This window comes from Motacilla alba, chromosome 23 (genome assembly GCF_015832195.1).
Source record: "Motacilla alba alba isolate MOTALB_02 chromosome 23, Motacilla_alba_V1.0_pri, whole genome shotgun sequence".
Classification (NCBI taxonomy): domain Eukaryota; kingdom Metazoa; phylum Chordata; class Aves; order Passeriformes; family Motacillidae; genus Motacilla; species Motacilla alba.
In genome coordinates, this window is record NC_052038.1 from 3,760,651 (window position 1) to 3,777,380 (window position 16,730).

The window sequence follows — 16,730 nt, forward strand, 5'->3', positions numbered from 1 at the left end:
GACCCAGCTGGGATTTTGGAATCGGAGCTGCACAGACAGCAAAGCTGTGGCACAGAATCCCAGGCATCACTCAGCCCTGGGTTCCTGAGGTTTGTTCCAAGAGGTCTTTACATCATGTTGGGAAGACACCAGGATGAGCAAACCTTGGGGCTTGAGCTCCTCGGGTTTCCGTGAGGCTGAGCAACCCGAGTGGCAAAGCCGCGGGATCTGCCCTGCAAGCGGAACTGACACCTAACGCGGGGCTGCAGAAGGTGCCGGGCATTTCAGACAATCCTGTCCCGCTTTCAGGCACAGCTCCCACGCTCTGGCCTCCTCCAAAAGCTTTTCCTGTCCTTCCTGCAGTATTTATAGTGCAGTGCAGCTGTCTGAGGACACAAACCCTCACCTCACACAGAGATGAAGCAGCCAACAGCTCTTGTATTTATTCATTGCATCTCTCTGACATAGAATCCCCTTCCAGGCAGGTACAGTCCATGAACACCAAATTTCCTCATTATAAAAACAGGCCCATTCTGAGCCCTGCCCCTGGGGTTTGCAGTTTCAGCTTCCTTTAGGATCCTGGCAGATGTCACCCATACGTATTTCTTTAACTAGCTACCTCTCAATGCATCAGAAATAGATGTATTGTGGTAATGAGTTCCACAGGTAACACATTGTGTACAAGTTTTAATTAAAACTTAAATAGTTTAAGACATTTGTTTACAGGCAACAGTATTGGTTGCTCACTCTGTACATTGCATTTATTGGACAGCAATAAGGAAAAACAGAACATTTGGCACGAGAATGCCAATTTTTTTTTTATTATTATTATTATTTTTGGACACATGAACACAAAATATCCCTGCAGGCTAAAAAAAAAAAAAATACAATGCAATTGTACACGACCAGCATCTTATCTCGACACGGGGCTGTGAGCCCCAGGACAGTTTAGAAAGTACCTCGTATTGCTAGAGACATACATCCAGTCCAAAGTTAATAAAATACCATTTGAAACATTACAAGTCTAACAATATAGAAACCAAAAAATTACATCAGAAGTCAAACTGAACGAATGCAAACATTTTACATTGAAGTTGCAGCCTCTAGACATAGAAATATGAAAATGTCAATAGCAAGGTCTAAGAAAATCTGTGATATTTAGTGCAAGATCTTTCCTCTAGTGCACAGGGAAAGAGCCTCGCAGTGGATCGGGATCGGGATGGATCCAGTGCCCTCTGGCTCTGCCTTCTGAAAATGAAAGCAGAGTCACTCCCTCGCTATTGAGCAAGAAAACTCCTACAGCACATCCACAAAGGGGTCGGGGCTGTCAGACGCCAGCTCTGAGCCAGGGCCCTGCCCCATCCCAAGGGCCCAGCGAGGGTGGGCACAGGACAGCCCCTGCCCCCCCCTGGATGGAGCTCCAGGCACCTGGAGCAACACAAGAGCCAGACTGCTGGAGACAGGCTAACTAGGGATTGCCAGAGCTTGTTCAGAGCTCAGCAGGGACAAAGCAAGCAGAACCGGGTGGAAAACAGGATTTCTGCCCCCTCCCCCCCTTTTTTTTTATATTTTTTTAAATATATATATATATATATCAACCACCCCCTTCCCCAACTCTTTGAACTTTGCTACATTTAAAATCTTTCACACCACAGAGCTAAACAGTGGCCAACAGGCTTTATTTATAAAAAAACCCCAAAAAAACAAAAATCAAAACACCCTAAAACTACAGCTACAGAATGCACATCTTCCCATTGATTGACACATGCAGAACGAGTCACTCAGGCCCACAGGGCTCACTCAGGTCCTCAAGTCCTCCAGACTTGGGCTCAGACCTGCCTAGGGCAGCACTGCTGCAACTTGGATCCTGAACTTCAGTGCTTTCCCCCCAAAACTCCAGCCCTGTGCCCGGGGTGGGCTCACACCAGCCCCGCTCAGGTGCTGGCCCAGGGCTCACCAGGGGCTGATGCTCCACCTGGTCTGAGGTCAAATATCCAGTCACAGGCAAACCAAGGAGAGGCTCTCCCTTCCCTCAGTCTCAACCAGGAGTGCTTGGCACTGGACAGCTAATTGGTGATAAAGTTCATTTTTTACGCACCCTTGTCAAACCAGCCCCATTCCTAGTGCACAAACTCAAATCAGGGATCTTGGATCCTACCACCTCCAACAGGTGCTCAGGTGCTTTTCAAGGTGCCAAAGTTCTCCGTGTGTGTTGGGTCAGTCAAAGTTCACTCTAAAAAGGGTTTTTGTGTCTTCTCCCTGAACGAGTACTGAGAAAAGCAGCGGTCAGTCTCCCACCCACATGTCCTGATTTTGTTACACAAGTGAGGTATTCTTTAAAAAAAAAGTTAAAAAACGGAAAAGAATCTTTTTTGTTTTTTTTCAATCTAAACCTGTCCTGGCACGTGCCAGGAGCAGGGTTCACTTCAGTCCCATTTTCAACAGAAATGAAAAGAGGTTAAACTTAATCTATGAGACGTACTACTGGCAAGGAGGTTATAAAACTGTTTGAAGATGTTCAGTGTACTCTGGTACAACTGAAAACAACAGCATTTAGAAATGTAAACTTTCATTTATTTACAAGCTTAAAGACTGAAGGAAACAGCATTTCCTATTGCTGAAATTTGGAGGGGGCTGGTTCCTAAGCTTTGGGACAGCAGACAACTTAGCAGCAAACCCCACACAAGTATCAGAGACCACAGTGCAATCCTTGGGCTTCTCAAACTCCTCCTCAGTTTAGGAATAAGCTTTAATCTGCACTAACTCAGGTATACAGTAAGGAATCTAGCCTTAAATTACTACGTTCATGGATTACAGGAATACCAGGGAAACCAAGTCCCTGTTCTGGATTACCAGGGAAACCAAGTCCCTGTTCTGGATTACAGGTTGCAGCTGAAAAAAAGCCAAGCAGATTAAAAACCCTAATTTCTAGGCTGGGACAGAATCAGCATTTGAGACTCACACGGGTTCAACATACTGTAAATGCAATTGTGTGGGCAACCCAGATTCCCAGGGAAAAAAACAGTTCAAAATGCTGGTACAAGTCCTCAGGTTGCCCGTCACACAATGCATTTCAACTGCACACGTTGGCCTTTCCTACACGGAACACCCAGTTTCCAAGCTTATAAAAATGTTGTAGACAGGACACCAACAGTGAATATAAAACAGTTAAAAATAATTCTTAAAAAAAGCATGGAAATGTGTCTTTTCTAATTTGTTTCAGAAACTGCCAAATTGTGTGTTCAGAAAACGACACGAGAATGTTGGTTAAACTCATGCACAATCCTCAGCTAGAAAATTACACTGTTTGGGGGGGCTTAAAAAACAAAGATTTATTGCCAAAGTTAAACCTTCTATGAGAAAAAAGTTTTAAAATCACTTAGATTTATCAAACCACACAGCAGCATAAAGTGGGCACTTTTGTAAAAGTTTGCAAAATACCTAAAAGCTAAATTTTTTTTTTTTTGTTTTATCATTTTTAGAGGGGGGAAATGATGGTTCAGTACTTGTTACGATACCATGGCAGTATTATTTATAACCATTATCATTAAAATCTACTGACAGGCATCACTATTGGTTATATTACACATTCACAGAACAAGAACCACCTATTAACTCGCAGTATAGTGCAATTGCTTTGCAGCCCAAGTCTGCAGAGATTAAAAAGATAATTAGTAAAACTGACAAAAAACTGCAATACCTGTGAAAGTTATGTTTGTTAAAAGGCATTTACAGTAGTGAAGTCTAAAATCTCCATAAAAAAATCTATGGCCCCACACGACAGAAGGATTACAGCGAGCTGGATAAAACATTTTGCCATCACGTCATACTCACGAAGCAGGGCACGGAGACAGGGCAGCAGTCACCGTCAGCTCATGGGATGAGGAGAACTGAAAAAAAACACAGCTAGCAAAAGATTTGATAGAAACCTTTCGTGCCAAGTCCTTGAAAAATTTCAGGATGATCGGCCTTTGCGCTTTGAGGTAAAAATTCAGTCCAATGCATCAGAAAAGACAAGTCTATGGATTTCTAGTACAGAAAACAATGAAACAAATGGCTCAATTGTGTTGGTGCATCAGACGTTGCAGTGAAGAACAGATTCAGTGCGACTGTCCGGAGCTGCTGGTAGTGGGCAGTCCGAAATCCCCCGGCCCTGGGTAGAGCAGGAGGCTTCCAAACACTTCAGGACTGCATGGGTAGTTGTTTTGCCTCATCTTCCCAGGTGCTCTCAAGCGAAGTACATGGTGTGCTGGGTGTCGTGGTGGATCTGCACGGCCTTGGCCAGCGCCTGCGGATCGCGGCCGTTGCTCTGCCCCGACACGTGGCTGCCCTCGGCGCTGCGAGCAGACACACACCCGTGAGCGAACAAGCAGCACAGCTCAGCTTCACTACCTGCTCACCAGGACGATGAGGCCGTTCCTTACCTGTCGTGATCCTTGTCCACAAGATGGTACCTGGCCCGAAAGGCCACCAGCCTGGCGTAGTAGGCGGGCGCGGGGATGGAGACGGAGCGGGTGCAGCGCACGTACGTGTGGCACAGCTGGTACGTCAGCAGCTGCAGCTCGTCCGCCGTGAAGCAGTTGTCATCCCACAACACCTGGTAGTGGGAGGGCCGGCTGGTTCCCTGCAGAGAACAGGTGAGCAGTCAGCTGGAGAGCAACAGCAAGGACAGAGGTGGTACCTGCAGGCTGCACCTTCCAGCAGACACCGAGGAGTCAGTGCCAAGCAGGCACCGACACACTCTGAGTCTGCCAAGCCACAAACAGAAGTGACTTTTCCCACGGGGACAACTACAAGGATTTAGTCACACAGCCTGAGCACAGCGGAGCTGACATTACCTGAATTCCTGCATGGCTACAGAGGTAAAAGTCAAATTCAGAGGGATGTGTGATGGTGCTGTCCACAGTAGTGCCTGCTGGTACGTTGCCACTTTTACCCACCTAGTGAGAAAGGTTTATTATTAGTCCATGGGCTTTTTTGGAAGTGACCCCAAAATGCTTTCAAAGGTAGGCTCTATTGAAAGCTGCCGGAGAATTTACTGCTCAGGAAGGTGAAAATATATTAAGGTCGTTTACACAGGAGGAATGAAAATGTTCTCTGTGAATTCCTTTTTAGAAACTTCGCCAAATCCAGCTGGTGTGTCATCAGAGGAAAATAAAACCCTTGCCAGCACCATTAGAACTGCAGAGTGGGATAAAGCCTACACAAGTAATTCAGGATCTGAAAATGCAGGCTCCTGAGATAAATTTATTTCGTACCCTTGTTTGCTCTCACACCCCGGAGCTCTGGGTTTTTAAGCAAACCTCAGATCAAGTGCTTCCCTAAAGAAGGTTCTTCAGCTGGCCTGTGGATTTGTACCACAGGCACATCTTAGATGCACCTGGAGACAGAACAGGGAACAGAGTGAACAGCCAGGTCAGCTCAGCATCAGGAATCCTGGACTATAAAAACCCAGGGTACATCTCCAGGTACACAAACACTGGGATACTGAGCACACCTATTCCAAAAGGGGGAACAAGCTGTTCCATCTGATGTAGAGCAATAAAAAAAGGAGGAACTGGTTATTTTGGTAGCGAAAGCCTGTTACCACTCAGTACTGCTGCTGCTTTACAGCTTTAGTGGGCAAGACGGATCCCACCCCACTGAATCAAACAATCTCACTTTCCTGTGCCACCACCTCCCCCTCAGGGAGTCAGTACTTGCCCTTTCAGTTTTGTCAGCACAGAACAGCCTGGTGTGATGCCTTTTCTGCACAACAATGTAGGTTATTCCAGGTCTATAATCTTCTTCCAAACTAATGCAGGCCTTCCGGATGGCGATCAGCTCTGGCCAAGCTACCTACAAGCAGAAGATTTAACTATTATGGGATGAATTCAGTAGGTATTTGATTTTTTTTTTTTTTTTACCTGTGTACAAATGCCACATGGTAAGGGACACGACCACAGAATCACAGAATTTCTAGGTTGGAAGAGACCTTTAAGATCAACGAGTCCAACCCATGTTCTAACAGCTCAACCAGATCATGGCACCCAGTGCCACATCCAGATTTTTTTTAAACAAATCCAGGGATGACAAATCCACCACCTCCCTGGGCAGATGATTCCAATATTTGACCAAAATTACCAGACTGGTAAATTGTGCTTGCCCAGGACAATTCAAGGAAACTTAATGTTTCCAATAACAAATATAATCCACATAAATATATTTTTTCAACAGCCAATCTTTTATAATTCATATAACTATATATCAATCCCTTTTCATGATCAACAAAAAATTATCAGGCAATACCTGTTTCATCTGTCCTTCCGACACTCCCCCTCTGTAGTAAATGATCCTCGTGGGCTTGAAGCGAGTGGATTTGTAGAACTGGATCAACAGCTCCCTCACCATGTTGGTCAGGTCCTGGATGACCTCCTGGCTGTAGAGCAGCTCCTGGGAGGTCTCCTGGCGCGAGGTCTGCACGCGCACCGTGGCGCAGTAGCGGCTGGGGTGCCCGTCCATGCTGCCCACCACGGCCGCGATGGACGGCTTCTTCCCATCCCCGGCGGGAGGGTGAGTGACATCTGCTCCCAGAAAGATCACTGGCTGCTGGAACACCGAGGGCCTGTTTGATAAGATTAAGTTTATTAGTTAGAATCACGGAATTCCAGAAGAGTTTGGGGTGGAAAAGGCCTTAAAACCCAGCCAGTTCCACCCACGCCACCCTAAGCTTGGTTGCTCCAAGCCCCGTCCAGCCTGGCTTTGGACACTTCCAGGGATCCAGGGGCAGTCACAGCTTCTCTGGGCAACCTGTGCCAGGGCCTCACCACCCTCACAGGGAACAATTCTTTCCTAGTCTCTAATCTAGATGTACTCCCTTTCAGTTTGAAGCCATTACTACAGTCCCTCTCTGGCCTCCTTGTTGGTCCCTTCAGATACTGGAAGGTTTTCACACAACCTTCTCTTCTCCAGGATAACCCCAACTTCCTCAAGCTGACTTGAGAGGAGAGGTTTTATCAACTCATAATAATAAATGAGAACAGCAAAAAGAAAGAGGGTCAGGAACAAAAAAAAATTACAGTGGAGGAAGGTGCATCCAAAGCACTGAACAGAACTAAAACCTGTGAGAGACTTTAAGGGCAAAATTCTCTGCCTCCAGCACTTACAGTCCAGAAAGAACAGAAAGTGACAAGGACAGGATCAAAGGCAGACCAAGTTACAGGTATTGATTCCAAGTCACTCCTCCTCACTCCTCTTTCAATTTGGATGCAAACACAGGATGCTATTGGAGGTGGCAAGAGGAAAAGGTACACTGAGTGAATCCAAAGGCAGGAAAGAGACAGGAAAAAACTCTTGGTGAGTTTGGTGGCTCTGACTGCTTGATGGCTCTGACTCCCCTTGGCTCAGGGCTAACTGGGAACAATCCAAATGCAGACATATCCTCCACTGTCCACTCCAGACTGTGGGAATTTCTAAAGTATGTTTTATTTTGAAAAGTATCATTTTAGCAAACACAACAAAACAACACCATTTTCCTTGACAATGCAGACATTGCAAAGAGCTTTTGATTGAATCTCACCTTTGATGAGGTACCAGCACATTGTTGATTCCTCCAAGCTTGGCATTGATCTTCAGACACAGGTTGGACAGCGTTTGTGGAGAGGTTTTGACCACGTTCTTGACCTGAACACACTGTGTGGCCATGCCTAGAAGAGTATCTCCAACCCGCTTGACTTCAGCTGTGACAGAAAATAAGGCAGTGGTTCCTGCTTGCTCTTTTTTCAGATGTTACTGTATTTCAGATCCTTGAAACTCCACTGACAAATGTTCAGTTTGCTCTTTGGTAATACACAACTTCTCTAACCAGGCCTGACAAACCAGCTCCAATCTTTTTAAAGAGAACCCATCTCCTCCTCTGCCTCCTTCCTGCCACCCACTTGCAGTACAGCTCCTGATCACTTTACATCCCCTTCTCCGTACCGTACACAGGCGTCTTCCCAGGCAGAATCACCACGATGAGCTGCAGGCCAACATAAGTCAGCTTTAAGTGTTTGAACATGGGCTCCACGCTGTCTGCACCCTGGGCGTACTTGCAGAAGCAGGGCTGGCCCTGGATCGGCATGCCGGCGTCCTTGGAGATCTTGCGCAGCTGGTCTGTGAAACTCCTGAAATAGAAGTGGATTTGTTCTGGCCTTCTCGCTATGGCTCGCTCATCAGTTTTATCAGCCAGAGCTGCGCTGCTTCTGCTATTTCACAGCACTACAGTGCGGTTGTGATATTTTATGAAAATCCCTTTGCTAGGATTTTCTTCTCCTGAGAAGCTGAAGGGCCTCAGCTTCAAGTGTAAACAATTTGTGATCTGCTGCTGTGGGATGCAGCAGGTGCTTCCTCGGTTGGTCAATGTGAAATATTTCTACTTGGTGGCCAATCGAGGAGGCAGCAGCTCTCGGACTCTCTGGGAGTCACAGAACTTTGTTATTCATTCCTTTCTATTCCTGTCTCGCCTTCTGATGAATCTCTCTCTCTGTTCTTTGTAGTACAGTTATAGTGTGGTCTTTTCTAATGTAATATATATCATAATATAATAAACCAGCCTTCTGAAATGGAGTCAAGATCTCTCCTTCACTTCACCAAATCCTAACTGCCCTGAAGACCCAAGGTAATACTACAGTAACTATTTTTTAGCAATTCTATCCCCACCAGGAACTCACTAATATAACTCTAATCCTCTCCGAGGAAGGTCATCAGCTACTGGAGTTTTACAAGCCTTACTGAAACAGACATTTGAGATAAACATCCTGAGGCAGACTCCCAGACTAATACCGATGCTCTGGTAAATTTTCACTCATCCACCTAACTTATTTGAGCATTATTGCAACCATGACTTTTACCAATCACAGAACCTCTTTCTTTAGGACTCTGTAGAGTAATTTGAAGGGCAGGGGAAAATCAATTTATACTACACATCACCTTTCAAAAACATGAGAAAAATACACCTTGAAATAGAATCCTAAATAAATAGGAAAGTACTTACTTCAGCAAGTCTTCCCTGCATTGTTTTTGAGGAGCAAAACAGGCAACAGCCCAAACTTTAATCTCAATGCCAGCATAGAACTGTTTCCCTCTCATGTCCCACACGCCTTGGTTTGGTGTGGCCACAGTCTTGTTCTAGGTAAAAACCAAAGGCAAATTAGAAATCAAGTGCTGCTCCGTTTTGACTGTAGCCCACCAGAGGAAGATACACAAAACACCTCCTGAATTTCAATAACCTCAGGATAAGGAGTTTTACCAGACATGGAAACTCACCCTGCCTCCATACTGCAGCATTGGGGCTGGCAGAACTCTGCCTGTCAGCTCTGTCATTTCGTTATGGACAACAATTCCAAACTCCTTCAGATACGGATCAGGCCCACCAACCATACTGTTACTCTTCACCTGGGGACAAGACAAGAACTGATGTCACTGCACTGAAGCTTCAAGTGACTCTGCCCTCTTTGTCATCAACAGCCTTTCTGTTTAGAAGGATTTGTTTTAAACAAAACGGATTTTTAATTTCTCTTTTGGCCATGCTGCTCAACATCACCTGCTCCAATTGTCTGGAAAAGCCACGAGAAGTGACAAACACAGACTGTGCAGCTGGGAAAATACTCACCAGTCTGCTGATCTCCTCCTGCCTGTCTGGGGCAGACCTGGCTGTTGCTTTTATCATGGTTGAGGTTTGATTGTCCGTGAGCTTCTTGATGCACCTCTGGCCAGCCACGATGTTACACACCTGTACAGGAGCAGGGAGAGGTGCTGTGACACCGTTCAACAGAGGACACCCCACAGTGCAGGACTCAGATCCTTACCTCCAGTGGCAGGTACGTGTGTTTCTGCTCCTGGCCCACCTGGAGACAGGGCAGGTGAGGGTATTTCAGCTGCAGACTGTACTTCTGCTTAAAATACTGAGCTACTGTGCACTCCATGGCCTGCCCATTCTCCAGCTGCAGAGGGAACCTAGAAATGACATTTGTTCTGGTTAAACTTGGTCAGATTTTTTTAAAGGAAAAAACAGTATGAAAAACCTATTCCAGACTACCTTAAGCAAATTTCTATTTTCCTTAGTTACTGGATCTCTTCTTTATTAAAAGATTTTAGACCATATACTGAATTTCTTGTATTTTAACTATTTTAAAAATAGGAGCTTTTGATAACTGTATTTAAAAGCCAGGATACAGCTCAGTTTTCCTGGGTTGAAAGAAATAAACAAGTAGTCAAAACCCACACTATTCCTCTACTCCACTAAGACTAAACATTCCTGTAAAGCCACACAGCTGCTTCACCTCCAGAGGCAACTATTCCTGCATACAAAATACACCAAATATATTCCAAATATATTTAATAGGTTGAAGATTTTAAGAAGAAGAACTGTCAGGCAGTGCTTGATACATACGTCTGGTGGCTGGCTGGCCGCCGGGTAACGTTGCAAACTCGGTATTTCCTCTTCATCTGGCCACAGTGGGTCACCTCTACTTTTAGACCTGAAAATCCAACAGAAAATAAATTCAGGGACAGGAATCACCTTTGAAGAAGATGAAGGCAAAAAGGGACAGCCAGTTCTCCGTGTGCCTTGCAAATACATCACGAGCAGGTTTCAGTATTTTCTTGCAGCAGCTTTAGGACAAGCTTTTACCTCTGATTTCTTTGGTAAACTTGACACGCTGGGAGTCTGTCAGAGGTTTGCTTTGTTCACTGATGTTCTGGATGTCCAAGACCTCGCACATGAACTCAATGATAGGCTGGGCACGATAGAAAGCAGTCGCTGACACTAAGATAAAAAGACAGGACAATTAACTGGGAAGCACAAAGAACTCTGTTACATGAGCGAGACAGAATCTCTTACACACCATCGATGTTGAGCATCATGTTCCACATGGCAGGACGGACCGACTGGTGGAAGCCAAACCAGACCTCCCTGCCCCCTCCCAGGGGGTGGTAATAACCTTCAGGAGGGGAGAAAAAGGAGCGACCCACAGGGGTGTACCTGGAAAAAAATAAGAAAATTGATACTCTGATCATTTCTTTCTGATATACTTTTTACATTCACAACTATAGTGTTTAAAACATGTTATTATTACAGCATGTTATAACTGTCAGAGCTGACTTATGGCAAGCACACAAAGCCTTTTCTGACAGGGCAGCTGGAAAAGGTACAGCAAATTCCTGTTAGAAACATGACCAGCAGACACAAGTCTAGTTCAGATCACATTTCCCTATTCTAGTGCAAATTTGTAAGGCAGGTGTTGAATTACGTGGCTGTATCCCTCATCCCTTCCACCCCAGGAGTGTAATGGGCAGCAGAGCAGCAACAAGGAATAACAAACACAAAGGTTGAGATGGGTAGAAGACATATCCAGTCAGGAAGGCCCCAAAAGTACCCACCTCATGGAGGGAAGGTGCCGTGTGATTACATCCAGCGCCTGTACAGAATCTTCAGGAACTTCATTCAAGTGCCCTGCCAGAGCTTCCAGCAGCATCTGAAGGCTGACGACTGACACCCACTGAATGGAAACCTTAAATGTCTGGTCCTTCCCCTCTCCTGGAAGTGTAACCTCCATATCCACCTGCCACAGGCACAAGAAAATTAAGCACAAGCTTTTGTTATGGATCGCAGACAGACACAACGCTCAGCAATGGTACAGTTTTCTCCTAGGTGTCCTTTGAATCTGTATTTTTGATTATTAGTTTGTGTAATGACCTTAAAATATTACAATCGCTTCCCTCAGGACTTTGAAAGTTTGTCATTTATTCATCTGAGAAACTGCACTGAAGTATTTTTAAATGTAAATTTTGAGCAGTGATTAGTATGGTGACATCAAAGCTCTGGAGAACAGTGAGTCATTTTTTTAAGTCAGCCAATTAATAGCAAGATGTGTTGTGAACCAAATGGGAAGGCAAGAAAACCTTTTGGTCATAAAGGAGACTCGCTGAGAAACACAAATCTCAGAGTTCTGGTACAACACTTGGGATGATTCTCACACCCCACAGCCCAGAGGGTAACTGTGAACTCATCCTGGACACCCTCCCAGGCACAGCAATGACCAGATCCCTTGGGAGATCAGTAGATGTGGGGAAGTTTAGTTTAGAGCTGGGGTGCACATGCAAGGCAGGAACAGCTGATCTGGTTGTTCCAGGAACACAGGGACGTATCTCCACAGCACAACCAAACCCAAGCACAGCCATCATCAGCTACAATGACTTTATCATTCAGCAACAGAACAAGGGTCAGGACAGGGAAAAGGGAAGTTCCTATCAGGGTGGAAGGAAAATAGTCTCCTTGCAGCTATAAAACCAAAATGTAGTTCTCGTGTCTCGTGATATTCTGTAGCTGAAGAAGTGGGAATTAGAAACTCAAAAACACAAACTTCAGTAAAACACCAGCGAGCTCCTAGAGTCCCTGACTGGTCCTGCCTGTCATTTCCAAGGCTACACTAATAGGTGTGACAGTATTTTGGGTTTATGTCAATAAAAGAACACTTTTCAAATGACACTGTAACAGTTTTCCTGTGGAAAAGTTAAAGCAACACTTACTCTGTCCCTGCCAATGGGTAAGGGGTGTGCCGTGTACATGTTCCGCTTCCCATCGTAGCCAGGCTGCCGATCCCCAAATATCTGCATCTTGAAGTGCCTCACCATCGTGTCCACCACCTCCCTGGGCAGTGATTCATTAAGTGGAAGAACAGAAAATTCAGTCATGGAATTACGCAATTTCAAATTATTTTTTCACTTTTTCTTAAAGGAGCAAGATATGAAAAACAGGAAGGCACGAAAGCAGCCCCAGGTCACACCAGAAGCTGTGAATGTCACCTCTGGGTTCAGACACCCAAGTGGCACACACAGGTGTCTGTACAGGTATCTGTGCTGTCAGCAGAGCTACAGCCAAAACAAGCAAAGGAACCTGGAGAGATAGTCTCCCACAGGAGCAGACACAAGCCTTGGGGTGGGTGGGGACACTCTGTGGATTGATCCACGTGTGGACTCCAAAATCTATGAGCTGAAATGCCTCCCCTCAGCTGCCACACGTGTTTGTGTAACAGACTGTGGAACAATTACCAGGGACATTGACTTGTAGACTGTAAAATAAAACCAGCTGGAGGTCAATGCTCAGTACATTTCCCAGAGCCTTCCAGATTACAGGCCAATTGCAAGAATATTATAGATCACTGAAAAGCAACTGCTGACCACAGTGCAAACACAAAGAGGCCTTTAGCAGATGGAGAATTCCTAGGATGCACAGCTCCCTTACATCAGGTATATACACTTAATTTAAACCAATAAACCTTTATTAAGTCACTCCTACCTGTTGACTCTGCGGGGGCGTTTCTCTGGTTTGATGTCTACATCATAGTGATAAACATCAATCTTGGGGATCTGAACCTGGAAGTGGTTGGCCAGGAGCCGGATGGGTTTCCCAACAGTGCCCAGGCCTGGGCGACGGGGCGGCTGGAAAAGGCTGGTCGGGGGCCCTAGGAAAAGTCAGACAAATGTGTGTGAGGTGTGATGGCTCACTCCGTGCACCGTTTGGCTGGGCAGGAAGAAATCTTAATCTTTTTGAGGCTGCAAACAGAGGTGTTCAAAGAGGCTGAGCCTTCCAGCTGCTCAGAAGTTCAAGGTAAAAAACGTGCTCCCTAAAGCATGTACAGGTAGGTGCCATAAATCATTCTTAAAATCTTAGTGGCATTAATTCATGACCGTGGTTAAGAACTTCACAGAGTTCTGAGAGGGAATGCAGCCATACAGATATTCTGTATTTTCATGTAATGCAAAGAGAAATACATCCCTACCTCCATTTCTAAAACAAACCAACAGCCACAAAAGCCACATTTTGTCATTGTTTTCACTACAGGCTTAAAGTTCAGACGTCAATGATCCAATTTAAAATTCCAAGGTAAAGACAGGAGTGAGGAAAGGTTTAGGCTTTTCCTCGAAGTAGAAGGATAAGGGAGAAAGCATTAGACAGGTATGGACTCCTACAGACATGGAAGAGATATTTTATTGGGAGAAAAGAAGAGCTTCAGGAACAGATCTAAGCAGGAAATTATTAGAGGCCTGGAAGCATTACTCACATGCAAGCTGGTCACTAGGGAAGCCTTTAGTTACCCTCCTCAAAGTGTTAAGATCTGAGATACCATGTTAACGAGATTAAACTGACTATTTTTTAAATCGATCAGAGCCTCAGCTGACACTGCACATAAAGCAAATGACATTGGTATATTTTCATGGGTTTGTCTATGTCTGAGCAAGGCTCAGTGTGATCAAAGTGTCTTCCCTCTGTTGTAGAGTAGCAAAGGAGAGGGCAAGCAGTCTCACTAGAATGCAATAATAAACCTATCATAAAACTTAGGGCAAATTTAGCATTATAGCCTGACAGCATCCATGTAAGACAAAATCTCAGAGTTTGTACCAGGAGAAAGGAGAGGTAGGTGACTCCTATTTGGGTACACTTCAGTGTGCAGCAATAAACTTTAACACAACCATAAACTAAAGCCAGAACGAAATCCCAGGAGATTCCACACTGGATTTAAAAGCCATCCATTGGCTACTGCGTTACCAAATGAAATCACCAACCTAAGGACACCAGCCCTGGAATATTTTTAAGCAGAAGGAACAGAGAGCATGTAAGCAGCTGAAGCCCACTGCCGTGTCAGCTCTGCAGAGCTGCAGTGGCAGGGGCTGCTGGGGACAGATATCCCACAGGACACGTTCCTGGCTCCACACCCGCCTGCCGGATCGTGCTCCCTCACGGTCAGACCAGTTGTGGGGTACGGTTAGTGTTTAAAAAAAGTTACAGTTTGTTGTTTAAAAAAACTACAGCTGTCTTGACAGGCATGAATCATTGAGGGCAATCAAAGTTTGCTGTGCTTATTTGGATACGAGAGATGATCCATTAATCCCATGCTAATTAGTCTGAAGGAAGTGCAGGCACTGACCTCCTGCAAGAGATTAAATGACAACTATATTTACCCATTTTCCTCCCTTGGTATTGACAAGGGAGTCAACTTCCTAAAGTTATTTCTCAAAGGATTCTAGAGAATCAGCTACAAACTGTTTTCCCATTTGAAGCCAGGCTGCCCTGGCATCACAGGATTTTTACCTGATCAGCCCGACTAGGGTTGTATGTGCTGTTACATTTTAATTTCTCTTACCCCACAACCATTATGTACTAAGCACCTCAACCGAATTGCTTCAGACAGGAAGCAGTTTTCAAAACTGAAAGAGAATCTGCTTCTCCAGCTGGAACTCAGGGAGGCCAGGATACATCACACACATACAGCAGGCTCTGAGTCAGCCCTCGCTACCTCAAACTCTGGATTCTTCTGGAATTGCACCTTGGTGTCAATAAACGTTTCCTATCACGCCAAAATTAACATCACTTCGCTTACAGCAATCGTTTGAATGGGAACTTGATGGGTCAGGTGTAGAGGCCACTGAGGGCTAGAAATACATCCCGCAGGCATTTGATGGGAGAATAATCATGGAACAGGACACAAGCAGGAAAGCAGCACATGCAAAAACCCACCAGCATTTAAGCGAACTTTGTTCAAGAAATAAACAGCCGTATTTCCAGACAGCATCACCTTAAACTCCCAGAAATAGCTCAATGTCAAACATGAAACTTAGCACTGCACAGGTTGCAGGGCGCGCATCGCCGTGACAGCACAGCCCTGCCTGTGCCCGTCCCCTCGCTGTCGCTGTCCCGCTCCAGCCCCGTCCCGTTCACCCCGGGGAGGGCGAGCCGCGTCCCCCGGCAACAGCGGGGCCGTGCGGGCATCCGCAACCCCCACGCAAAGTTTGGCGACCCGCCGCGGCTCCCGGGCACCGGGCAGCGCCGGCGGCTCCGAGCGGGCCCCGCCGCCGCCGGGCAGCCCCGCCGGGCCCGCGGCCTCCTTCCCCCGCTGTCACGGCCCGCCAGGCCGCGGCCCCCGCGCCCCCCCGCGCCTCTCACCGGGTCCCAGCGCCTCCATGGCGGCGGTGGCGGCCTCGCTGCTCTCGCCGCCGGCCCCGCCGCCCGCCCCGGGCCCCGCCGCCGGCCCCGCCGCCGCCGCGTAGCGCTTGATCTCGGGAATATTGGCGGCGGGGTGGGGGTCCGGCGCGGACACGGGGGCGGCGGGGCGGGAGGCGGCGGCGGCCGAGGAGGAGGATGAGGAGGAGGCAGCGGGGGCGCGGCGGGGAGCGCTCCCCGCGTTCCGCTTCCCCGAGCGGCGGCGCGAACAATCCCCGCGCTGCGCCCCCGCCGAGCCCGCGCGCGCCCCCGCCGCCGCCAGCACGCGCCCGAGCGCGCTCCCGGGACGGGGATGAGGAGGAGGAGGAGGAGGAAGAGGAGGAAAAGGAGGAGGAGAAGGGAGGGAGGAAGAGGCCGCTCCGCGCTGCCCGGCGCCGCCGGCTCGCGCACGCGCGCCGCCCCCCCCTCCCGCCCGCGGGAGCGCGCACGCCGCCCGCGCGACCCCGCAGCCGCAACAGGTGCCGGCTCCGAATGACGGAATCCCGGAACGTTCCGGGTGTGAGGGGACCTCTGGAGATCGTCCTGTGAAGGGACCTCTGGAGATCGTCCGGTCCTAACCCCTGGCCAGGCAGGGGCACCGGAGGCGCGTCCAGGTGCGTTTGGAATGTCTCCGCATAGGGACACCCCGCGCCCTCCCTGGACACCTGTTCCAGTGCTCGGCCACCCTCAACAGAAAGAAGTTCCTACCCCGTGTTAGGGTGAAACGCTGTGGTTTTGTTTATGGCCATTG

At 47.2% G+C, this 16,730-nt stretch overlaps 1 protein-coding gene across 1 annotated transcript; it reads right to left on the reverse strand.

Moving 5' to 3' along the window:
- Positions 1–649: 649 nt before the first annotated feature.
- LOC119711029 (protein argonaute-4) lies at positions 650–16,370 on the reverse strand. Its single transcript, XM_038160696.1, has 18 exons — positions 15,944–16,370; positions 13,298–13,463; positions 12,529–12,649; positions 11,380–11,561; positions 10,845–10,981; positions 10,631–10,765; positions 10,391–10,478; positions 9,807–9,954; positions 9,611–9,730; positions 9,265–9,393; positions 8,993–9,126; positions 7,939–8,123; positions 7,538–7,697; positions 6,268–6,583; positions 5,683–5,817; positions 4,818–4,919; positions 4,404–4,603; positions 650–4,316 (listed from the first exon to the last, which is right to left on the reverse strand). The coding sequence occupies exons 1-18, from the start codon at positions 15,960–15,962 to the stop codon at positions 4,208–4,210; spliced, it is 2,586 nt and encodes an 861-aa protein (XP_038016624.1). The 5' UTR covers positions 15,963–16,370; the 3' UTR covers positions 650–4,207.
- Positions 16,371–16,730: the final 360 nt, after the last annotated feature.